The following is a 26,842-nucleotide window of genomic DNA, read 5'->3' as shown; positions in this document are numbered from 1 at the left end:
AGATTTGTGAAGAAAAGAGAGGGAGGAAGCAAGAGAGAGAGGGAGAGAGAGAGAGAGTTTGCCAAGCTGTTTAAAACCTTGTCAAAAGTAATTAAGGAATTGCATGGTGCGAGTTACCCAAAGGACTCTAAAAAAAGAGAGAGACAAAGAGGGAGGCATCTGGCTTTAGAAAAGGGCTGCTGTACTGTAAACTGATGAGAAGTGATTGTAACTGTACTATCATTTAATCAACAGCAAAATAGATATCAATACCAAGGTAAACACACCAAGGTAAGCTATACAGTACTGTTTGGGGCTTATAGAAAACATGCTGTAATAATCCCTTTACTGTATTTTTTATTTATTTTTTCCTCATCTGATTAATCATTTTATTCCGACACCAAAATCCATACTCCTACAGTATGGCGGCACGTTTGTCGGTTTAATCCTAACTGGTGGTGTTGCAATTAACAGAGCCTCTGTAGTTGGAAGGGAAACCAAGGCCTCTCTTCCTGCATGGATTCACAACACTAATGGGGTGTCATGATGATTCTTCAGCACACCGAGTGATCCGTCAGACACTACCCAGCAAGGGGCTCATAGTGACTAGTGAGAGTGATATGGGGGCTTGGTGGGAGAGCTCTACTGACACCCCTAGGCTGGTTTAGTGTCATTAGCAGCACAGCCAGCGTTGTTCTCGGTTCAACCTCCCTCTCTCTTAACTGCTGTACTGAATGGCTATCCTGTCCTGGAAATGCCAGCTAAGCCCCCAGTCTGTGCTCTACGCAGGAGCTCTTAATGCTCTCTCCCAACACACACACACCTCCCTCTTTCTCTCCCTCTCCCTGCCACGCTCCCACGCTTAGGGAACAAGGCTCAACCAGTGGTGGTGGGAGAAGCGGGACTGGAGTGTTTAGTGCTGTCGTCACTGCTCTTGATTGTTTGACCCTGGGAGAAAGTTCTGCCACAGGGGGAGATATGTGTCTGAAACCGAGGGACTGGAACAGACAGAATAGGAGAGGGATACCGCGAGCGTGAGAGCCTCGGCTCAGGCTTTGACCATTCAGCTACCGGACGCCAGTGAGTATGGTGTGAGCCTACATGTAAATTAGTGTAAATTAGTATGTGTAGGAGAAAATATGTGAGTGTGTATGAGTGTATGTAAGAATGTGGGTGAAGTGCTAAGCCTCCTGACAAATTTTCACATCATTGCGACATCACATCACCTTGAGTTACATGTGCATTAAAGGTATCCGACCTCCATTGCCTTCTAACTAAGTGGTGATAATTGCAAACAATAACCTTTAGTCTAGGGAACATAATGTTCCAACTGAATTAATATCTGGTGTGTGTGACCAAAAATATCACCATGGATTAACCTTCTGTTTTGCTTTGACTCGACCTGGGTATTCATTTGTGGATGTCTATCATCAATGTATTACGAATTATTCATACAATAAGTTACGAATATGCAACGTTACCAATTTGTTGTGGCTAACATTAGCTAGGTGGCTAAAGCTAACGTTAGGTATGAGGTTAACGTTAGCTAGGCTAGGGCTTAGGGGTTAAGGATAGGGTTTGGGATAGATTTAAGGATAGAGTTAAGGATAGGTTAAACGGTTAAGTTCAGGGAATGTTCGAAGCGGGCCCTAGTGGCTCAGTAATTGCTGTGTTCAGTTATCAAAAGCACTTTGATGAGTTTAGTTAATTGTGATGGGTGCAGGACAAGAGGAGTTCAGAGAGCTTTTCAGAAAGAAACAAACTGGGCAACGCAGGCCTATTCAGCTAGAGCCTCAATTTCCAGCAACAGACAAAGGCAGGCTGGATGAGGCCGCTGTCAAAACAGTGCACAGAGGTACTTAAAATAACTGCCGCTGTGCTTTAATTTATTGCCACCCTTGCACGATTCACTATTTCTTTTCAAATATGTGGAAATTTAGAAAAAATCAATAAAATCGAAATTGAAACTGATATTTTTCACACCGAAGTCAAAAAATGGCCAAATTAATTTGGTTGGAGGCAGGTGATTCTCGTTTTCCTGGTAATTTCTCAACTGCGGTAGGTTGCCTACATTGTGAAAACAGCCATTCAACCAGTTTTGAAAAGAGAAAATTCTGCTCCATTGCACTTCATTGTAAAGTGCAAGGGAACCAATATATAAGTGCGCAACTGTATGTAAATGCAAGTTTGATGAAAGCTCCTCTACAACTTCTGCATCCCTCCGTTAAAACTACCTATTAATTGTATTATTATAGTGAACCAGATTGACCCAGACACAACTGGGTGACACAAACACAAAAGGGGGGAAACACAAACACACACTTACGCCTACATCTGCCAGGGGCAGGTGTGTCAAGCCGGGCTGGATAGGATATGGAATAATATTCAATATGTAATCCCCTGTTATCTGCCCGTGTGACAGAGACCTACTTCCTTGTCGCGAAGGTATTTCAATCAGATTAAAGACGGTATTAATCCAGAGACAGACTGACTCCACTCCTAATAACCAGCAGACACACACAGCATTATCCACAGCCTTACCAGCTGCTTTATCAGTCTCTACTCTTTTTAATAGATGTTCTATTGTGCAATACAAAAAAATAACTGTTCCAAGAAATGTATCATTTCATTTTCATATACTTGCCACACTAAATTAGTGAACTGATTTGTTTTTTGGGGTGAGGGCCATGAACCCAATCAATATTATACATGGAGTGTATAAAACACCTGATCTTTCCATGACATAGACTTACCAGGTGAATCCAGGTGAAAGCTATTATCCCTTATTGATGTCACTTGTTAAATCCACTTCAATCAGTGTAGATGAAGGGGAGGAGACAGGTTAAAGAAGGATTTTTAAGCCTTGAGACATGGATTGTGTATGTGTGCCATTCAGAGGTTGAATGGGAAAGACAAAAGATTTAAGCGCCTTTGAACAGGGTATAGTAGTAGGTGCCAGGCGCACTGGTTTGTGTCGAGAACTGCAATGCTGCTGGGTTTATCATGCTCAACCGTTTCCTGTGTGTATCAAGAATGGTCCACCACCCAATGGACATCCAGCCAACTTAACAACTGTGGGAAGCAACTCAATATTAGGAAGGTGTTCTTAATGTGTTGTCCAACATATCCATGTTGCCGTCGTTATTCCAATTTGGCACATTGAGACAATTCTATTTTATCCGCATCAAATCAGCAGTTATAATCTTAATTGCTACGTCTGTATAAGTAATCACATTCATCATAAGATGCTACTTGTACTGAACCTGTAGTGGTCTGGGTGTAGCTGGTGCAGAGGAGTCAGGCACAGGACAGCAGAGATGAGTAACACAAGTAACTTTACTCAAATATTCCAATAACATGTCGTAATACCGAGCCCACAATAACGGACCAAACATACATAAAACAATCACGCACAAAAACCATGGCGAAAACAGAGGGTTAAATAATGAACATGTAATTGGGGAATTGAAACCAGGTGTGTAAAACAAAGACAAAACAAATGGAAAATGAAAGGTGGATCGGCGATGGCTAGAAGGCCGGTGACGTCGACCGCCGAACGCCGCCGAACAAGGAGAGGGACCGACTTCGGCGGATGTTGTGACAGAACCATACTATTGTATTGAACACCAAGTAATCATGGTGACTTCCATGAAATTTCAACTGAAAAAGTGAGAGAAAAAACTGTACATTCTGTATTTCTGTTACTAAGAAAGCATAGTATCACTGAGCATGCATGATCTCAAGTAAAGGAAACTTTGGGCATCCATCGTGATGTACCTGTACTTCACCTCATGATTCTCTTGCGCTGTTAGGTCAGAGAGGTCAGACGAGACCTTCCAAACACACAACTCAGACACATAGCCTAATTCTAACACTGAACCTTATAACTACACTGAGCAGCGTGTGCATTTTTACACTCAAGCCACAGGTGGCATCTAAACACACTGTCATTTAAACAATAAATAGCAAACAGTAAAATATATTAAAGTAAGATTCTATAACAGTTGGCCTCCCGAGTGACGCAGCGGTCTAAGGCACTACATCGTCCGGGTTAGGCGAGGGTTTGGCTGGGGGGGCTTTACTTGACTGATCGCGCTCTAGAGACTACCTGTGGCCAGCCGGGCGCATGCAGGTTGACCTCGGTCGTCAGGTGAACAGTGTTTCCTCCAACACATTGGTGCGGCTGGCTTCCGGGTTCAGCGGAAGCCAGCCGGCGGTCATGTTTCGGAGGATGCATGACTCGACCGTCACCTCCTGAGCCCTTAGTGGAGTTGCAGCGATGAGACAAGATCGAAATTGGGGAGAAAAAAGTATTATTGATTCTATGACAGTAAAGTTTTGAGAACAGTAAAGGTGTGTGACCAATCCAGGTTTTGACTGCTGAGAGCAGGAAGGAGGGTGACTGACACTCAGTGGACACTCATAGGCAGATCAATCTGTTAAACAGACCTAGCAACAAATGACTAGCCTGGCTGCCAGTCTGTTTCTGCTCTCATGTCAACTCGCTATGGAAATGTCATGCCAAACATGTTTAGCATGACAAGGAGGGGAATAGCAAAATAGACTGGCACACAGGCTAACAATTGACTAGCACTGGCCTCAGGCTAATCAAATTGCAGTCATTTAACGTGATCAACAACATAAAACAAAACAAACATGAAAGGATTACCGGAGGGAGTGGTTCATTAGTCAACATTAGTCATAATGAATTACGGTAAATAACACAAGTTGCCTTGTTTTGGTGTAAGACATAAGCCTAAAAAATGTCAGAGAAGGGAAAATATTGAGGATTTAAAAGTTGATTATACAAGGAGCCAAAAAAAGCTTTCAGGCACTGAGAACACTTAATGGACACTGAGGTGGGGTTTAGCAAGAGAGGCCGCAGTGAAAGTCATGTCACCCGGGCTGGTTACCGTAACTGCCTTGGCAGAAGGCTGTTAGGAGTGAACAAAGAGGGACTAAATTGTTTGTAGCAGTGGTTCCCAATCAGGGGTACTAGGCCTATCCACAGGGGATACATGAGAAGACTCATAAGACCCTAGTCCTACTGGTAAAATGCACGAGGGGCTACTTCACGGGTACACCGGGCAGAGCCAAATTCAGTAGGTAGTAAAGTAACCAAAAAAGGTTGGGAACCACTGGTTTATAGTATTAGAAGGAGGACTTGCGGTGAATGCCAGGATGTAAACAAAGGGGAAATGGTTGTCAACTAGTGCTGGACTGACTGTACTTCATATTGGAAAACAAACAGTCTTAATCACAAAAGTTTTTTGGGGATCCTGGTTACCTAAATGCTGTCAATAATGATTTGCATATAATACAGAACTTAATATCCGGTCTCTGCTGGATTAAGTTATAAAAATGTAACACCGCTATTTTGCTGCTGGTTTCTGTGGGTTGCAGTTGTGGCTGAGAGACTGGAGGCTCAGGAGGCTAGAGGAAGATGTTGACCCCATGGGGGTTGTTCCTCTGCCAGCTGGCAATAATCACATCCTACCATGTCATCAAAGGTAGGCCAGAGTTCAATCAAACTCTCACTGTGGGGAATAGCGGTCTTGCTTCTTCAGTTGCCTCAACATGAAACTGCAAATACTGTGTGACCACTGGTATCATGTTATGGTTTTTGTAATTAATCACTTAAACCAAAACTACAATGCCTCCTGGCTTAATAAAGAGAACAATGCTACTTATGGTTGAACCGCTAATGAACATAAGTCATTGACATTTCATTTAAGTAATTGAATTGAGAGCCATTGACCCCAAATCTGTGTCTGTTGATTGACAGCCAGCCTCTGCCTGGGTGGGTCGGACATCTTTGCAACGGTGAGCGAGAACAGCCCCGTAGGAGAGTTCATAGCGAACCTCAGCATCATCGGGGACCCTACAGGAGTCAATAGCATCCGCTTGTGCCTCACCGGAGAGAACGCCAATTGGTTCTACCTTGAAGGGAGAACCATCAGGCTAAACTCATCCGTTTTAAGAGTCCTGGATCGAGAGGTAATAAGACATCACGCTGTTGCTGTCCTTCTGTTTTAATTCTTATACCAGAAAACCAGTTATCAGTTTTGATTGAGTAGGACACATTAATATCTTTGACAGTTCATACTTAACAAGTATAATTAATAGCTTTTTCTCTCCAAGCGCCATGGATCTGTTTTGATGGCAGCATTAACATGTTATGAAGATGACATAATACAGGTAAGGCATCTCAACTAGGCCTACAGCATGTTATTCCCAACCTTTAAATTTAGAATGTGAACCGACTTAAAATGAAGGAGAGGAAATACCTAAACTGAGTTTCTGAAAATACTGTTTTCTTTCTCTAGAGTGAATACAGGGTCATAGTTGAGATCCTGAATGAAAACGACAACAAACCAAGGTTCTTTGAGAAGACTATACAACCACGTTACATAAGTGAGGTAAAGATACATCTCTAGATCACACTTTGATGATATAGATACTCTTGTGTTTCAGATGCATAATGACAGGTCTTCTGTATTTCATCAATCCTCAGCTCACTGCAGTCAACTCTGTAGTCTTCACCGTCAAGGCCATCGATGCTGATGGAGACAGCATCACCTACATCATCGACAGAGCCTTGGTATGAAAAATGGCGCCAACAGATAGGGCTGCCGTGCTTCTAGCTCTTAAGAAACCCTGCAGTATTTCGTTTTTTTTTATGTGTTATTTCGTACATTATTAGCCCCCCCAAAAAATTGTGTTATTACATACAGCTGGGAATAACTTTTGGATATCAGAGCAGCAGTAACTCACCAGTATTACGACTAGGAATACTACTTTCCCAACTCAGATCCTTTGTTCGTACCCCCCAGGACAATTGAACTGATTTCAGAGGCTGATCCAAAACACCGCCGGTGGAGGAGAGCTACTCGGAGTGGACTTCTAGTCCGACTCAGGAGGCCTGCACACCACCCACCACTTCTGAGTATATTACTAGCTAATGTTCAGTCTCTGGATAATAAAGTTAACAAGCTCAGCGCGAGGATTTCCTTCCAGAGAGACATCAAGGACTGTAACATACTCTGTTTCACGGAAACATCGGGATATACTGTCTGAGTCCATACAGCCAGTTGGGTTCTCAGTTCATCGCGTAGACAGGAATAAATATTCTTTCCGGGAAGAAGAAGGTCGGGGGTGTATGTTTCATGATTAACTACTCATGGTGTAATTTAGATAACATACAGGAACTCAAGTCCTTTTGTTCACCCGACTTAGAATACCTCACAATCAAATGCCAACCGTATTACCTCGCAAGAGAATTCTCTTCGGTTATAGTCACAGCCGTGTATATTCCCCCTCAAGCCGCCACCACGACGGCCCTCAAAAGAACTTCACTGGACTTTATGCAAACTGGAAACCACATATCCGAGGCCACATTTATTGTAGCTGGGGATTTTAACAAAGCAAATTTCAGAAAAATGCTACCAAAGTTCTATCAACACATTGAATGAAGTACTCGCGCTGCTAAAACACTCGACCACTGCTACTCCAACTTCCGGGATGCCTACAAGGCATGACTCCATTTTGCTCCTCCCTTCCTATATGCAGAAACTCAAACAGGAAGTACCCGTGCTAAGGACTATCCAACGCTGGTCTAACCAATCGGAATCCACACTTCAAGATTGTTTTGATCACGCAGACTGGGATATGTTCCGGGTAGCCTCAGAGAATAACATCAACGAATACACTGATACGGTGACTGAGTTTATCAGGAAGTGTATAGGAGTGTATAGGAGACTTTTAAAACCTACATTAACCAGAAACTGTGGATAGATGGCAGCAGTTGCGCAAAACAGAAAGTGCGAACCATCGCATTTAACCATGGCAAGGTGACTGGGAATATGGCTGAATACAAAACAGTGTAGTTATCTCCTCCATAAGGCATTCAAACAGGCAAAACGTCAGTATAGAGACAAAGTAGAGTCGCAATTCAATGGCTCAGACACGAGTCGTATGTGGCAGGGTCTACAGACAATCACAGACTACAGAGGGAAAACCAGCCACGTCGCGGACACCGACGTCTTGCTTCCGGACAAGCTAAACACCTTCTTCACCCGCTTTAAGGAAAACACAGTTCCACCAACGTGGCCCGCTACCAAGGACTGTGGGCTCTCCTTCTCCGTGGCCGATGTGAGTAAGACATTTAAGCGTGTTAACCCTCACAAGGCTGCCGGGCCCAGACGGCATCCCTAGCCACATCCTCAGAACATGCGCAGACCAGCTGGCTGGAGTGTTTTCGGATATATTCAATCTCTCCCTATCCCAGTCTGCTGTTCCCACATGCTTCAAAATGTCAACCTTTGCTTTCTTGGGTACAGGAACAAAGGTAACTGAACTAAATGACTATCGCCCCGTAGTATTCACTTCTGTCATCATGAAGTGATTTGCGAGACTAGTCAAGGATCATATCACCTCTACCTTACCTGACACCCTAGACCCACTTCAATTTGCATACCGCCCCAATAGATCCACAGACGATGCAATCGCCATCGCACTGCACACTGCCCTATCCCATCTGGACAAGAGGAATACCTATGTAAGAATGCTGTTCATTGACTATAGCTCAGCATTCAACACCATAGTACCCTCCAAGCTCATCATTAACCTCGAAGCCCTGGGTCTGAACCCCACCCTGTGAAACTGGGTCCTGGACTTCCTGACGGGCCGGCCCCAGGTGATGAAGGTAAGAAACAACACCTCCACTTCGCTGATCGTCAACACTGGGGCCCCACAAGGATGCAGTCTCAGCCCACTCCTGTACTTCCTGTTCACCTATGACTGCGTGGCCACGCACACCTCCAACTCAATCATCAAGTTTGCAGATGACACAACAGAAGTAGGCCTGATTACCAACAATAACGAGAGCCTACAGGGAGGAGGTGAGGGCCCTGGGAGTATGGTGCCAGGAAAATAACCTCTCACCCAACATCATCAAAACAAAGGAGCTGATCGTGAACTTCAGGAAACAGCAGAGGGAGCACCCCCCTATCCAAATCGACAGGACCGCAGTAGAGAAGGTGGAAAGCTTCAAGTTCCTCTGCGTACACATCACTGACAAACTGAAATGTATTCTATCCTACTGTATCTTACTCTATGCCGCTCTGACATTGCTCGCCCTAGTATTTATATATTCTTAATTCCATTCCTTTACTTTAGATTTGTATGTATTGTGTGTATTGTTGTGAAATTGTTAGATATTACTTGTTAGATATTACTGCACTGTTGGAGCTAGAAACACAAGCATTTCGCTACACCAACAATAACATCTGCTAAACACGTGTATGTGACAAATAAAACTTGATTTGATTTGACAGTCCCATGAGTTTGAACTTACAGAGAATCATAATGGGACAGTGTGTGATAGAATTTAGAGAGTATGAAGAGTTAATTGACAGCAGTCAAACTGTATTTGTACCAATAAAACTCCTCGCTCTCTAGTAGGCAATTCACCACAGTGTTGAATCCTGTTGTCATGTTCCTGTTTATTTCAAACAATGACCCAATATATCCACTTATAGTGACAACCCAACATCTACTCAAATTAAATCTATTTTAATGCTCCTGTACCTCCTAACCTTGCTGATTACACCTCTGTGTCAATCACTTGGTAGACCATCTGTGCACTAAATTAATGAGCATTCATTTCCATGTTTCCTCTCATCCCAGCCTGATGCCAGCTACTTCAGGATAGACCTACCCAACAGTGGTAAAGTGATCCTGGACAAGCCATTGGACTATGAGACCAAAACCCAGCTGCAGCTAGTCATCTACGCTGTGGTAAGACCTGCTACTTATCAGACCTGGGTTCGAATAGTATGTGTTTTCTTTCAAATACTTTGAGCGTCTGATTGAGCCTGTCTGAGGTACCAGACGGACGGGGTTGCACTTCTTGGGCTATTTCAGTGAACTCATTGAGTCAGACATGCTCAATCAAGCACAGCTGAAGAATGTTAAAGAAAACAAATACCATTTGAACCCATTTCTGCTACTAATCCCCTTTTTCATTAATCAACAAGAACACATTGAGGCCAGAGGCCAATAATTCTGAAAGCCAGAGGCTATTACTGTGTACTCCCTGCCTAGTCATATAATATAATTATAATCTGAAAATATGTCATCTATTACTATGCCACTGCCTGACTAGACGTGTATTATAATCTACTCAACTATTTATGAGTAAAGCCACCCTCAAATACTCTGTGGAGAGCAACCAATCATAAATAGTTACAATGCAAAGCACATTGCATCTTGCAGGCAGCATCATTCTCTAACCTTAAATCTCAAATGCTGTGGAAGGACATGGCTGGGCTGAATACTGGTCTCCCGACCATGTCTTTGTCTTCCCTTACAGAAAAAAAACACATGAATTTCATGTGAACACGTGATTTTGTGTGATCTCGTGATGAAATGTAATTTCATGTGAATTTAATGTCATAACATGTAACAACATGTGAAGCAACATGTGACAACATAAAACTACATGTGACAACATGTGATCACATGGAAGAACATTATCTCATGTGAAACGAATGTGGACATGGGGAGGAAACATTTCTACATGCAATACCATTACATTTTAGTCATTTAGCAGACGCTCTTATCCAGAGCGACTTAGAGTAGTGAAGGCATACATTTCATACGTTTTCATACATTTTCTTTTTTTCCCCGTACTGGTCCCCCGTGGGAATCGAACCCACAACCCTGGCGTTGCAAACACCATGCTCTACCAACTGAGCCACACGGGACCTACACATGTAGTGACTGTATTTTCTTGACTGTATTTTTAATAAGGTTGGGATTTAATTTTAAGTCCAAAGTGTAGCAATACAGTCGAAATCGGTTACTGACACAGACATTGTGGCATAGCAGGAAAATCGGAACACTGTAAACCAAGAGGTTGTGAGTTAAAATCACAGGTAAGACATGTTGAATAATAATTACTGCATAAATAAACATACACAATGTAGTATTGTTTGTTAAAGTTGTTAAGTTGAAAACACCATGTTAAAAGTGCTGTGTGTATCACGACTCTGGATGTGGCCCAGATGCAGACACAGGAGGCAGATAGTTTGATTCTCTGAATATTTATTATAACAAAGGGACAGGCAAAGGGCAGGTCGAGGACAGGCAGAGGATCGTAATCCAAGTCAGAGTCAATCAGTGACAGAACGGCAGGCAGGCTCAGGGTCAGGACAGACAGAAAGGTCAGCACCGGGTAGAATAGAAAACAAAAACTTGAGAACAGCAGAAACGGAAAACATGCTGATAAGACGTGACAAGACGAACTGGCAACAGACAAACAGAAAAAGCAGGTATAAATATACAGGGGATAATGGGGAAAAATAGGAGACACCTGGTGGGGGGGGTGGAGATATGCACAAGACAGGTGAACAGATCACGGTGACAGAGTGATTATCATAATGAGTCATTATTGTTCGCAGGGCATCACCTGTGAAATCTCATGTGAAAATTTGAATCCACATCCAAAAACACATGGTTTCACATGTGCAAAACATGTAAAAATGTCAAATGTGAAATTGTGATTTTCCACATGTGAAATCAATGTGGTTTTTCCGTAAGGGTTTGCTCTCAGTCTTGCCAGGTGGAAGAGTTTTCCATTATATTGGGTGTCATTACTGAAGCTTAGATAAAATAATAATAAATATCTACTCCAGGAAACCAACACCAAGGAGTGGTACAACACTTCCGCCTCTCTGACTGTGAACGTGAAGGACGGGGACGACCAGTACCCTCAGTTCCTACCGTGCACACCTATCTCCCAGGACAACAACCACACGATTGTCTGCACCAATCCCATCTACGCAGTCAACATCACAGAAAAGGACCAGGTCATGACTACTGCTTAGATCTTTCATTGTAGAATTTTAATTATATGGATGTGCATACTGCATACACTATTGATTCTTTTTTTGATTAACCCTTAATATATTAACCAGGAAAGACACTTGAAGTTAGAAATCTCTTTTGCGAGGGCAACCTGGCAGGAGTCAAGATGTAACAATTGATTGATTAAACAATCCATGTGGATTCTAAGATGCAGTAATTCTCTGGTTTCAGGACATGTTACTGCATTTCTCTCCTGGTCCAATTCATGCCGAAGATGGAGACAGAAGCCTTGATACGCCTTTGCTCTACTCCATTCTCTCAGGTGTGGGCCTAGCTAATAGTGTCTGCTTAAGCCATAGTCGCCAATAGGCATTTTCAAGGCCTATTGAGAGGCCAGTAGACGGCTCTAATGTTTCTTTTTTGAAAGGACTGCACTGCAGCCTTACACTTGACAGACGTGAACTCATATGGTCATTCTGTGTGACGTCCCGTGTATTTACCTGTAACACATGTGCCTCAGGTGCTGACAAAAACAGGTTTCAGATTGACAACCAAACAGCAGAGATCACATTGACTAGACGGGTGGAAAACAGACACCTGACACCTATATTCCGACTACGCATCATGGTAAGAAAATAACGAATGAAACAACGATAAAAGCACTAGTATCAGTAGAGTGCCTAATCAAAAAGCCACAAATGAGACAATAGGCACAGTACTAAGAGCCTTTTAAAAATCTAATTTGGTAACCGAATAGATCTGAAATGGGATCTTCCTGGACTGTTTGACATTGAAAACAACATCAATCATCTACAGGCATCTCAGCTGAATGACCCAAAGAAGTACAGTGTGGCGACAGCGCTGGTCCGGGTGCTAGCAGAGAACCGGTTCCCTCCCCTCTTTAACAGAACCACGTACAAGGGCTTCATCGTCGAGAGCTCCAGTCCGGCCACGCTAGTCTCCACCTATGGGAACGAGGTGCTTCTCATCCAAGCCATAGACCAGGACTTCGTAGATGTAAGCAATGGGACGATGTGTGTGTCTGACTAAATTTAGTTAGTTTAAAGGGATCATAAACCAAAGTATTTTCATCCCATCTTGGTTCCTGGTACATCCTCTCTCGGTTCACCTTCCCTCCATTCACAGGGGGTGAATCCAAAAATGCATTACTCTCTCCCGCCCACATCAGCCACAACTGCACTGTACCACATCACCCAGGAAGGGGTTATCATCGCTAAGACCGACCACCTACGACCCTTTGAGAGGCACATCCTAGAGGTACGGTCATAGTCAGACAAATATATACTGAACAAAAATATTAAATATAAAACGCAACATGCAATACGTTACAGTTCATATGATGAAATCAGTCAATTGAAATAAATTAATTTGGCCCTAATCTATTTATTTCACATGACTGGGAATACAGCTCTGCATCTGTTGGTCACAGATACCTTAAAAAACGGTAGGGGCGTGGATCAGAAAACCAGTCGGTATCTGGTGTGACCACCATTTGCCTCATGCAGTGCGACACAACTCACATACAGTTGATCAGGCTGTTGATTGGGGCCTGTGGAATGTTGTCCCACTCCTCTTCAATGGCTCTGCGAAGTTTCTGGATATTGGCAGGAACTGGAACTCGCTGTCGTACACGTCAATCCAGAGCATTCCAAACTTGCTAAATGGGTGACATGTCTGGTGAGTATACAGGCCACGGAAGAACTGGGACATTTTCAGCTTCCAGGAATTGTGTACAGATTCTTGCGACATGGGGCCGTGCATTACCATGCTGAAACATAAGGTGATGGCGGCGGATGAATGGCACGACTATGGGCTTCAAGATCTCGTCACAATATCTCTTTGCATTCAAATTGCCATCAATAAAATGCAATCGTGTTCGTTGTCCATAGCTTATGCCTGCCCATTGCAGAACCCCACTGCCACCATGGGGCACTCTGTTCACAACGTTGACATCAGCAAACCGCTCACCCCCACGACGCCATACACGTGGTCTGCGGTTGTGAGGCCGGTTGGATGTACTGCTAAATTCTCTAAAACGACGTTGGAGGCAGCTTATAGTCGAGAACTGAACATTTAATTCTCTGGCAACAGCTCTGGTGGACATTCCTGCAGTCAGCATGCCAATTGCACACTCCCTCAAAACTTGAGACATCTGTGGCATTGTGTTGTGTGACAAAACTGCACATTTTAGAGTGGCCTTTTATTGTCCCCAGCACAAAGTGCACCTGTGTAATGATCATGCTGTTTAATCATCTTCTTGATATGCCAGACATGTCAGGTGGATGGATTATCTTGGAAAAGGAAAAATGCTCGCTAAGAGGGATAAACAAATTTGTGCACAACATTTGAGAGAAATAAGCTTTTTGTGTATTTGGAACATTTCTGAGATATTTTATTTCAGCACATGAAACATGGGACCAACACTTTACATGTTGCATTTATATATTTTTTTCAGTGTAAAACCTGGATTTGTTAAACAGGGACATTTGGTTTTACTAGTCGTCCCTGGCTAACTGTATAGCTAGGTTAGACCAATAAGTGGTCCAGTAGTAATACAACTGTAGGTAACACACACATTAAAATGTGTTTAATTTAAGATTAGGGTTAGAAATACACATAGAAGCCTTTTTTGGCTAAAATCTACAGTTCTCTGTAATATCATTATTTATCCTATAGGTGGTCGCTATGGATGAGGAATCAGGTGAGGTTGCTAAAGCCTCAGTCGACATAGAGCTGCTACAAAGAGGCCAGCCAGGTAAGTACTGAGTATTACTGACACGTCAAGGGGGAAAGGGCGGGTTAGGATACAGGAACCCCACGTACAGAACACACACACACACACACAGTATCAGCTCTTTAACAGTTAGGGAAAGTCACAATGACAGTACTGTGCACACAACATATGGAGCAGATCAACACTGGTTAATCCACTAGGGCTCTCTGAATGTCAACAAAGAACAATACTATTTTCTTACAGTGTAGCCTATAGATGCAGGAAAGACATCAATTGAACTCGACCAAAACAATGGAAATGCCATGGCATGCCAGGCAACTATACTCACGTGTCCCCCATGGGGGAAAGATTCAGAATCTCTTCATTGCCCCCCATCAAAAGTAGTTTACAGTTAGGCTATGGTATTTCTCACTATTTTGGGATAAAAATCTGAATATGGTGCTTGTATGGATGTCAACCCCAATACATGTTCATGTCATTGCCACCAACCAACTCCATTACACTTAAAAACGGCTTCACCACAGATTTCTATATGCCTTGCTATGCTACCAGCTTACACGAATGGCAGTTAACAGAAATCTTTTCTAACCCCGAAATTGACTATTTCTAAATATTATGCAGCGAAAACAGCCAAATTGTTTAGTAACCACATTGTGGGCCTGTTAGAACACAAAAATCATGACGGATTTTACAAACATTCACTAAAATCAGTTTCTGGGATGTGCGCAAAATGACAGCGTCCTTGTTCTTTCCCCCACGGTCTGCATTCCAAATTATTGACACCCTTGATAAAGATGAGCAAAAATGACTGTATAAAATATATAATTGAAAGACAGAGCTACAGTATATTGTATGCTCCAAAAAAATGGGAAACTATATTATTTTATACTAATACAATTGCTCAGAGAAAGAGATTTTGTTTAACAAGTAATATAATATATTATATATATATTTTAAGCTAGGGGTCAAAATTATTTATACCCTGTTTTCATTACCTTACCTTGCGAGGATAACGACACAAAGCCTTTCTAAAATGTCCTTTATATCCTTCGTATGTGCTTATGGACTGCCCTCTTCAATTCAAACCACAGGTTTTCAATGTGTTTTAAGTCCGGAGACTAAGATGGTCATTGCAAAATGTTGATTTTGTGGCCAATTAACTATTTCTTTGTGGCTTTTAATGTGTGGTTGATCTATTCATTAAATATTTGTGACCTTATTTGCATAAGAGGTGATAAGAAGCATAAGAATTGATCCATGCTGGACGACTTAGAACAAACCCGAATGACATAATGCATTTATTCTTTAAAGTTATTGTCTTGCTGGAAGATCCACTTATAATCTCCCAGTTCACCCCCCCCCCCCCCCCCCCCCCCAATGCACGGTCAATCACGCCACTCCAGACAACATGAATACAATAGGAAGAGTTAAGCCAGTCAACTGGCTGGACGTCAAGGATGAATGAGTAGGACTCTGCAGGGCTATGAGCACAAGCCGGTGCAAAGTGAACCGGCTTGTGCTCATAGCCCTGGACCAGTTGTGCGGGCAGTTGGACTTCATACGCTAAACCGTCTCTCCTATCCCTCCATCCTTTTCTCCATAGTTCCACGGACACCTTTTGGAGAAGAGCGGTTGTTCAGAGACATGGATGTGAGGATGGCTGGCGGTATCATGGGTGGGATGCTGCTGCTGTTAGTGACCACCCTGTTCCTGCTGATCCGATGGGCCAAGAGGAGACGGAGACGGGACCCGGCCAGACGAGGGGCTGTCGCCCTGGGGAAGCACCCCAATGTGGTAAGGGCTGCTCCATGTACACGTAACACACACATTGTATCCACACACGACTCTCACACACACACAGTGGCAACTAAAGCACGCACACAAGTGAAAGAAAGATATTGATCCAGGTGTTGAAATATTGAATGACCATTTGCTGGCTAGTTGCGACTGAATGAATGCTCAGGAATGGCAAAGACACATAAAGTATAAGCATGAAACAACATGTAAACCCACTGAGTACTACAGTCAAACACAATGAAGCAACTAAGGACAGCTCGCTTATACAACCCTAATCTGAGCTAAATGTGTCATTAACCAGGTTTTCATCCAACCTTTTTATGCAAGTAAAAAAAAAAGTTGTTGGTGAACTTTCCAAATGTCGACAAAACCAAATACGCAACGTAAAGTGAGAAATTCCGGAGGAAACACCTTTATGCGCAAATATTGATACAATAACCATCATATTGAAGTAAACTTGGAGTCACGCCATGATATGCTGTGTGGTCCTCCCACTACGACTTGGGAAACTATGCAGTTTATTAGGCTACTGATGAAATAAATGATGATGAACTTCACAGGGTGGTGAAAGTGCACGGTGATCTTGATGCTCCTTTCCAATAAATATCAAGGGTCTGATTCTGGTGACATGATGATCGATGCTTGACTGCCATTTGACAAATAAAAATATCCTCACTTCTTATCTATAATAATCTCATCACGTAGACTAGCCTACCCGCACTGTATCTGAGAGCTGTTGGCTAGAACGCACATGCCAATACCATAGTAGGCACATTTGCTATTTAACACAACAGTTTTTGTGAAAAAATGTTGGGGTGGAAACCACACTGGTGGAAAAATGCACTTATTTTCTATATGCAGGTTTTAGAATATTGGTATGACAATCTGTCGCCAATTGGATGGAAACCTAGCTACTGTCAAATCTAAACTAATCGACCACTTATCTAAACTACAGCGTAATCCAAGGCAAAAAAACATTGGGACTAATATATATATTTTTAAACATGTCTGTAACGCCATATCAACTACAATCTTTGAGCTCTGACTCCTAAACCAGTGGTTGGCAGAACAAGTTAAAACTCAGCATATCAGTCTTTCTTTCCTCCCGTCCTCACTCTCTCCCTCTATGCCCCTGATGTCTTTTTTCACTAATGCTGTTTATATAGAGCTTAAGGGGGTTCCAGATGGTGAGTTTTCATGAATGCATTGCTTTGACGTATGCACTAGAGTGATGTTGTGGTTGTGACAGTGAGATGGTGTAATGTGTGTTAAATGTTTACATGTGATGCACTTCCATTGCATAATTATGCTAATTCAAGTATGGCACCTGTGGTTGTACTGTGACGTCGTGGTTCTGCATTGTGTTTTGTTTTCTCAAGATGCAGCAACAAGAAAATGTAGTGCAGCTTGAGCAAATGTATTATGGTGAACTCTGTAAACACATGAAACATAATAGTTACATGTACAGTACAGCTCCAAAAGTATTGGGACAGTGGAATTTTTGTTGTTGTTTTGGCTCGGTACTCCAGCAGTCTGAATTTCAAAAGATACATCAACTGAGGTTAAAGTGCAGACTGTCAGCTTTAATTTTGCACCATTTTAGGGGACCAAAAGTATTGGGACAAATTCACTTACGTGTATTAAAGTAGTAAAAAGTTAAGTGGCCCCATATTCATAGCACACAATGATTACAGAAAGCTTGTGACTCTACACATTTGTTGGATGCATTTGCTGTTTATTTTGGTTGTAGTTCAGATTATTTTGTACCCAATAGAAATGATTGGTAAATAATGTATTGTGTCATTTTGGAGTCACTTTTATGTTTCTAAACATTTCTACATTAATGTGGATGCTACCATGTTTATGGATCATTCTAAATGAATCGTGAATAATGATGTGTGAGAAAGTTAGAAGCACAAATATCATACCCCCAAGATATGCTAATACAATAGCAGGGGAGGCTAGCATTTTTGGTGGGTATGATATTTATGCCTCTGTACCTTTCTCACTATCAGGTGACAGGAGACAAAGGGCTGTGAGACATGGGTTTACATCTACACACATGAAAGTAGGAAGTATACGGAGGGTACGGGACAACAGAGGACGAACAGCAGAGGGGCTAATGATTTTGGAGCAGGAGGGAAAGGTCTCGGCTTCCAGGGATGTAGCCGCGGGGCTATAGCTGCGTGCCAGCGCATCCGGTTTGACCTTCTTGGATACCGGTTGGTGCTGCGGAAGCAAAGTGGACCGGGCCTTACTGAAACCCTCCCGGAGGTCCTGGTACTCCGTAGGGTTGGCGGAGAGGTCCAGAGCAATTTCCAAGCCCCCAGGAATATGTCCCGGGGCAGGCAGAGCTGACTTCAGGCAATGAGTGTGGCAGAACAGGCTCCAGCCCACAATGGCACCAGTAGGCCAGTCAATCGAGGGATTGTGTCGCTGGAGCCAAGAGAATCCCAATACCACGGGAACCTACAGAGATTCAATTAGCAGGAATTTTATCGTCTCGCTGTGGTTCCCCGACACTCGTAGGTTGATGGGGTGGTATGGTGGGTGACCCGGCCTATAGAGTGCCTTTCCAGCGCTCTAACATCCATGGAAATGGAGAGGGGTTGAGTGGGGATGCCCAGCTCGGACGCCAGGGTAATGTCCATAAGACGCATATCGGCCCCCGAGTCGATGAGTATCTGGAGAAACTTGGACTGGTCGCCCCACAGTAGGGTGGCATGGAGAGGGGGTTGAGTAGGGGGAGAAGCAACATTATCCTTAAGACCCATCAGAGTACTCATTCCTACCAATGAGCTAGGTCTCTTGAAGGGACAGGTAGACACATAATGACTGGCAATATCGCAATACAGACAACTCTAGGTGTTAAGTCTGTGTATGCATTTGGCTGGAGACAGCCTTGCCCTGCCGAGCTGCATCGGCTTGGGAAGGGACAAATCAGCAGTCTTCGGAGGCTCTTGGAGGAACTAGGGTAAGCTCGGATCCTCTCGGAGATGAAGATGCCGGGGACTTCCAGAGTTCATCAATGCAAGGTGGGATCCTTGAGTGAGCGTTTGGGACCACAATCAGACCTCTTCTCCCTCCTACGGTCCCATAGCCGACCATCGATCCGAATGGTTAAAGCGATGAGTGAGTCGAGATCCGTCGGAAGTTCCCAGGCTGCAAGCTCGTCCTTTACTTCCTCTGATAATTCGTGCAGGAACGTGTCGAACAGTGCTTCCGGGTTCCAGGCACCCTCCGCTGGTAGCGTGCGGAAATCCACCGCATAGTCTACCACACGGAGGGAGTCCTGCCGAAGCTGGAGTAACTTCCGGGGAGCCTCTCTCCTGGACACCGGAGCCTCGAAAACTTCTCACCTCCGCTACGAATACCTCCAGACTGAGGCAGACGGCGGATTGTTGCTCCCACACCGCCATGGCCCAGGCGAGTGCCCCCCGGACATCAGCGTAATAATGTACTCTATCTTCGAGCGGTCCGAGGGGAACGAAGAAGGCTGCAGCTCAAAAATGAGGGAGCACTGGGGGAGAAAGGCCCAGCAGGTTCTGGAATCTCCATCGTCGTGCTCCGGGGGAGGTAAGCGGGGTTCCTGGGAATCCGAGGTGACGGGGCTGCTACCAGCTGGGTTACTGAGGGGCATGGATGTTACCATTGTGGTAGGCTGCCTAGTAGGCAAACCACAGAATTGCTCCCGCAAAGCGGACGTTCGGCCACGTCTTGGAACCCTTCCATCAGACCACGATGCAACTCCTCGTGTCTACCAATGAGGGCTCCTTGGGAGGAGATGGCGTTGCGGAGCTGGTCCAAGTCTGCTGGGTCAGTCATGGCCAGTTCATACTATCAGGTTTCAGGTAAGGTGCAGACTGTGTTGAAGTAACAATGTGTATTGCAACAACAGGGGCAGGCAAACGACAGGTCAAGGCAGGCAGGGGTCGATAATCCAGAGTAGTGTGGCCAAGGTACAGGACGGCAGGCAGGCACAGAGCCAGGACAGGCAAGGGTCAAAACCAGGAGGGCGAGAAAAAGAGAGACTGGGGAAAATCAGGAGCTGAGAGAAAACGCTGGTTGACTTGAACAAACAAGACGAACTGGCACAGACAGACAGAAAACACAGGTATAAGTACCCAGGGGATAATGGGGAAGATGGGCGACACCCGGAGGGGGGTGGAGACAAGCACAAGAACAGGTGAAACAGATGAGGGCGTGACACTCACTCATCCTTACTCCTGATTCATTCAGGATTATTCGTAATCATGGTAGCATGGTAGCACAGAGCCAAAAAATTTTTTTTTTAAATGTCACTGTCCCAATACTTTTGGAGTAATTATTGTGAGTTTGGTGATGAGGTGAAATACTGACTTGCTTATGTTTTGCATCGTAGACTGAAGCCGATTTATGGTCAGTACCCAACCCCATGTGTAAGTGGAATATTATAGATTCAGTCATAGAATAGATCTAGTATCTATCTATATGGATTCAGTAAGCCAATGTGTGGTGTTTTAATATTTCAAAAACGGAGTGGCTTCGTGACCAGATTCTCTGGAAGCTTCTTCCCGATAGCTAAACAACCGTACCTTCTGCGTATGTGCTAGTTCGGCTGGCCAGAGCTGAAACGGGCGACTCTGGCAAATTTCAATGATGTGCTGTCTATCATATCGTTTGGTGTTGCGAAATAACTGCGTTAGGCTACATGTTATGTTGTCATGTAGGCTAAATGCATTTGGTTTCCCACCACGTTTAGGATAAGGATATTGCAAAAAAAATTGCGTACTGCTTATGTTTGTGCTACTGCAATATCCTTAGTTACAACAGACAGAGAAGGTTGTAGCTACATGCTAATCATGTACTCTTAAATTAGCCTACAAAATAGATATTTTGGGGGAATGCTCTTTCAAAATGCTACAGGGTTTTTATTTCAGCTGTTAAAAAATGTATGCGTGAAGTAACACATGAACAGAATGTGATACGGTTGTTTAGCTCTGTGGAAGAGGCATCCTGGGAGGCGGGGTATGGGCATGGAGGGGCAGTTTGATCTGGTCGTACAGCCTCAGCTTTTCAAACGTGCTGAATTGTTTGTCCATAATTGCCCAATGTACTTTTGAAATTCTGAACGAGACCAATGAGACTTTTGCACGGACAAGGACAACACTGCATCAGTTGGAACATAAGTCACAAAGCAACCATTTCAACTCAAAGCAACCCTCTAAATGCCCCTTCTTTCCGTGATCGACAGGTGAACTCGGGCCGGCCCATGATCCCCCTGATCGAGGAGGTCTGCTACCAGAACAAAGGGTTCAGCATAGACTACGAGGCCTCAGGAGGTTCCGAAAGCCTCCATGGGAGACATGGGGTCTACACCAGGAAACAGTCACTGATCCCACCACAACCACGCTCCCACAGCAGCTATCCAGACTGCGGCTCCAGGACCGTAACAGGCGACATGCTGCCTATACTGGTGATGCCAGAGCCCTTGGTTAAAAACCTCACTCCCACCCTACTCTCCAATGGCAGGAAAGCTGACAGCACCATCAGCATGGGGGCTGTGACGAAAGACGAGAAGGAGAAGGAGAGGAATAAGCAGAGGGATATGGAGAAGGAGGAGGAGGGGGAATGGGAGAAGGAGTGGGAACGCGCCGTTGACACAAAAGAGAAGAGATATTCCGAGGGGGAAAGGACGGATAAGTCGAGAGATGTTTTGGGTGCTTCTAGTGGCGCTTCTAGTGAGACCGCAGATGTAAGCGAGACCTCTGAGGACCGAACAAACACAGAAAAGCCTCAGAGTCACAGGATGAAAACACACCAAATCAGAGATCCCAAAGACGGACACAAAAGCACTTCTGAAGAGGAGTCTGAGACAGAAAACCAATATAAGAATATGCACTCAGTGATCTGTCTTTCAGACGATTATGACATAGCCATGGAGGATGAAGCTGGCGCCAGGTCCAGTTGCTCCAGCATCAGGACGTCGACGGGGGAATCGCAGCGCAGGGGCTCAACGAAACAAACCGGCGACCAAGCAAACAGACGACCAAGTAACCCACAGATGCACCATTCAGACTCACACTCTGGGCTTCAGACTCACACTGAGGAAGATGCAAAAGAACTCTAACCATTTATTCAAAAATAAAACGGATATTATGGAGCCAAACGAACACTGTACACAGACAAAAATGTTTATAAATTGTTTTGTTTTCTCAGTGTTTTTTCTCTCTCCAATTCCAAATGATTATTTTGGCCTAAAAGAGCTCAATCACTTTTCAGGTCTTGATTGAGTAAATGGACGAATGTAAATCTGATAACAGAAACGTGTGTTTTCTGTAAAACAGTGTGGGACCAGACTTAATGTGAATGAAGTCATTCGGTATTACTTTCATTTGCAGTGTTGAAGAACTAGTATTTCAGGAATTAAAGTCATAATGTAAGCGCATGCAATGTAACTACAGTGCTAGGGAAGCTACTCTGAAAATGTAGTTTACCAAGCTACCAATTACTTCACACTGGAAGAAATGAAGCTACACTAAAGCTACCCTTAAGAAAAATATAGTTAAGTAAACTTAATTTGAAAAAGTAGTTCACTACATCCAAACTACTATACTTAGTTAAAAATTATCATATCTAAATCTGAAATGCCATAGACTACATATTGCAAGAACAAATCACTCTGGAATCAGATGTTAACAGAGTGTGTAGTGAGAATTAGGCACACAAAATGTGTTTCAACTGAGAATTAGGCAGGTCTGATGCCAAAAAAGAAAGAAAATTCTTACCTACTTCACCTATATTTTATTTTATCGTTGCAACAAAGTAGTGTGTAGTTCCAGTAGTTAGCTACACTGCCACATGGCAAAAACAAGTTATTAACTACTGAAAATACTACCAAGATTAGAATTTTGCTACTGCAAAATGTAATTAAATTACTTGTTGAACTACACGTAGTTCACTACTCCCGAACACTGTGTAACTATAGTGTACAGTGATTATGTGGCGTCACTAGTGTTTGCTTTAGAGTGTAAACCGAAGTTTCATACTGTAGATGTTCACACACGAAGACATTAGTGTTGTTTCAAAAACAATGGTTCAACCCCACTTGAATGATGTGTTCAGCACATTGCAAATAAACACATTTTGTGATTTCAGTAACTGTTTCAAAATTGTGTTTTCTTATGAATAACTGGAAGGAATGGATGTATTCCATGTGCAGCTATGATAGAATGATATTGGGTATACTGTATATGTAACTATGATATTTGTATTAATGTATAATTGTAGCTAGTAATAACTAGCTAAAAACTACAACACTTCTCTTAAACATAAAGGCACACTTTCAATCACTGAGAAAAGTTAAGTTATAGTAGCTTTATAGGCTTTTAATTGCCCTTGGGCTTCCTGAATCACTCATCCTGTCTGCCACGAGGCTCAGCAGCAGCCATGTTGACTTCCACGAGCCTGAACGATTGGACGAGTAGTGCTACGTGCATAAAGACTTCCCTAACAATGCCCATGAGACGTTGACGAAACACCTGGCCATGGGCTGGAGGGTGTGGCTAAACAGTGCCCCGAACAGAGGTGTGATCACCTGTTCCCCTAGCGCTACGACTAGTCCCACTATCAACACCTGTGTGCACACGGGTAAAGACAGGTGAACTAAATGCAACCTAATATAATATACTTTGAAATAAGTGAATTCTAGTATCTGAATATACCCATGTACATCATTATCCCTCTGAGAGCAACTTTACCTTTATGACATACTGTGTGATGAAGCTGAGCAGCTCTATGATGAAGGCAGTAGCCAGGCTGAAGGGGAAGCTGATGGACTGGAAGATTCTGCTCCAACACCTGTGGATCATCTTATTCCCCCTGCGGAGACAAAATAAACTTCAGCAAGAAGGTCAATTTCAACATGGATAATGAACAAAGTGTGGCAAGAAAGGTTGCCACTACCTGTGCAGGGAATGGTCAGAGGCGTCGTCATCCTCTGGGCTCATGCTCTCTCTGTGATGGGGTGACATATGCACAGGTCTGTGAAAAGGAAACAAAAATCTCAAATACTTTATTAATAATCCATCAATAAATTGAATACTCAATGTGCACAACCAAACAACGCAGAACAACCAAACAATGCCAGAGTCTACATCCTTTGCAAGGGGCTGTGAGCTGCTGTGTGATTGCTTACCTATCCTCCATGTGGTTGTTGGCTGTCCTCTCACCTGCTGCCTCTCTCTGTCTGTCCCCAGGATTTGCATGAGCCCTGTCATCCTCTCCAGGCTCCTTAGAGAGGGAGAACACACATCTCTCACACCACTCTGGACATCAATCACACATCCACAGACTGAACTGCTTTTAATTGTGATTCATTTTCAGTTATTATGTCTGTATGACATGTACTGTATATACTGTAGTACTATCTCTTTAGAAGCACTGTTGCCTTTAGAGATGTGTCCCTTTTATAGAGGTTAAGGGGTGGAACAGACATTAGTACTGCAAGACATTAGACATTAGCAATGTAAGTACAATTGGTTCGTCTCGCTCGCTGCTGTGTTGCCATCGATTGTCTTGCCCCGGGGGGCCCTTCATAGTGTCCAGTTTCAGGAGAAGATGCTGGAGTTTGTCCTTTTTCAGAGAGAGATCTATCAGAGAAAATAAAAATAATACATTAACTTTAGCTAAATGCAAACCAAACATTAACTAGGCCTACATTTTGAATAATTTTGCATCCTAGACAGTGAAAGGCCAATTTCTTAGGGTCATGCTCTGATTACTACCTCATGCTGTGAAAAACATGATTCAGGTACATTACTATCAACAAATCCACCCAGTATATTTCCCCTTTGCCCTGTCAAAGACCTCTGACATTTCCCTCTGACCACTGACCTTTGACATGGCGTTCCTTCTGGGCCCTGAGATGGGAACCGGCCTGCTGTTTGAGATGGAGAAGGTACTCATGGCTGCTGGAGGGATTGTTGTAACTGGAGGGTCCTACATCATTATCTTCATCATTCACTTTGGTGCTACAGCCCTCTATGAAAACACAAAGCTTTCTACTCAAGTGATGTTTTGTCTTGCCTCAGGAAAGTCCTAGTTAGTGGTTTTTGATTGAACAGGGCCCTCAGTCAAGAGATACACTTCAATGCAATCTAGTGTTTGGAATATAAGGAGTGTCTCATCATGATCAATGGACAGGAAGTTATCATCGATGACCTCATAATTCTCTGCCATTTGGCTTTTGCTGTGATTGGTGGAGGTGACATTTACAGGTGTGCTTGGACCTTTACTTGAGAGATCTAAAACCTGCCCTGAGACAGAGGCAATACCCAAAGGTAATCACCTGCTTTTGACAGTTGTTAGGCCTAAATTAACATTATGTATTCCATTCAATCATCACTCGCCTGCAGTATTTTTTGTTCCTATCATTTGTTATACAAATTCAGTGCTCTCTTTTACCAGGGTTGAGATTGTTCTCCATAGGCTGTGATGGTGGGATAACATGCCCTGACACCAGCCCTTTCTCCACGTACTGAGGAACATTGCTGATCACCCTCTCGGTGGAACATCTGCAAAAACACATTAAACCATAGTGTTGCGCTCATAAGCCAGTTATCCAATTAGTGGCAGAAGAAAAACAACAGATAAAATACAAAGCAAGTTAAGCCATGGCTGTGATGTTGGGTGTTGGCTGTAATAGAAGGCTATAAACTACAAAACAAATAAACAGTTGGCTGTGATTAAGTATTCTACTGTAGTCGGCATGTATATTGTGCCAGTAACTGCAATGCAGGTACACTCAGCAAATACACTAATTTTGCATCTACACTGCCTCCACAATTTCTTTCAAACATTCAGCAGGGGGTCTACTACCTTGAAGAATTCAAAGAGTTCTACTCGGAGGCAGACACAAGGTCCTCTCTCCCTGTTTTGATCCAGTGCCCATGAAATTATGCCTAGATATGGGGAATGTGTTAGAGAAAAAAATTAAAACAGTATGCTGGTGAAGTCAATGGATCACATTTTAATTATTTTACTCACCATAGTGAAAATTAGGTCAACTCTAGTGCACTATGGTATCACAGACTTGCATACAATTCATTTACTGATGTTTAGAGAACAGAAAGAACCCATGCAGGTTATTCCACATATCCCTTCCAAAAGTCATGGCTGAGATGAGACATATGGACCTTAGTGAGAGATGACAAACAAGAACACATAGAAAACCATTTTAAAGTAGACATATGTATCTATGCACATTGCACAATTGTTGGGCAGTTGCCATGGGAATAGAATATCAAAACATTCAAGGTGAAATCTAAAACTTCAGACCTGAAAAGATTTGGGGGTACAGAATGTTTCCTGCTATAATTATGTGTATGGAACCACTTGTTGAAGTGGACGGATGAATAATGACTACAATACCACCTATCAACTAAATCAGCAACCATTACCATT

At 43.4% G+C, this 26,842-nt stretch overlaps 1 protein-coding gene across 2 annotated transcripts; it reads left to right on the top strand.

Moving 5' to 3' along the window:
- Positions 1–823: 823 nt before the first annotated feature.
- cdhr5-rs (cadherin-related family member 5, related sequence) lies at positions 824–26,507 on the top strand. Of its 2 annotated transcripts, none has more exons than XM_045721912.2 (15): positions 824–1,059; positions 5,383–5,489; positions 5,765–5,976; positions 6,121–6,177; positions 6,306–6,398; positions 6,494–6,580; positions 9,667–9,777; positions 11,676–11,849; positions 12,079–12,169; positions 12,368–12,474; positions 12,664–12,864; positions 12,994–13,125; positions 14,545–14,623; positions 16,206–16,396; positions 24,637–26,507. In XM_045721912.2, the coding sequence occupies exons 2-15, from the start codon at positions 5,423–5,425 to the stop codon at positions 24,673–24,675; spliced, it is 1,641 nt and encodes a 546-aa protein (XP_045577868.1). In that variant the 5' UTR covers positions 824–1,059; positions 5,383–5,422; the 3' UTR covers positions 24,676–26,507. The 2 variants fall into 2 exon arrangements, with proteins under 2 accessions (XP_045577868.1, XP_014063085.2); XM_014207610.3 differs by lacking the exon at positions 24,637–26,507 and adding an exon at positions 21,633–23,535.
- The last annotated feature ends 335 nt before the right edge of the window (positions 26,508–26,842 follow it).

Source organism: Salmo salar, chromosome 07 (assembly GCF_965601325.2).
Source record: "Salmo salar chromosome 07, fSalSal1, whole genome shotgun sequence".
Classification (NCBI taxonomy): Eukaryota; Metazoa; Chordata; class Actinopteri; order Salmoniformes; family Salmonidae; genus Salmo; species Salmo salar.
The sequence above is the reverse complement of the archived record's forward strand: the minus strand, read 5'-3'. Positions and strand labels throughout refer to the sequence as shown.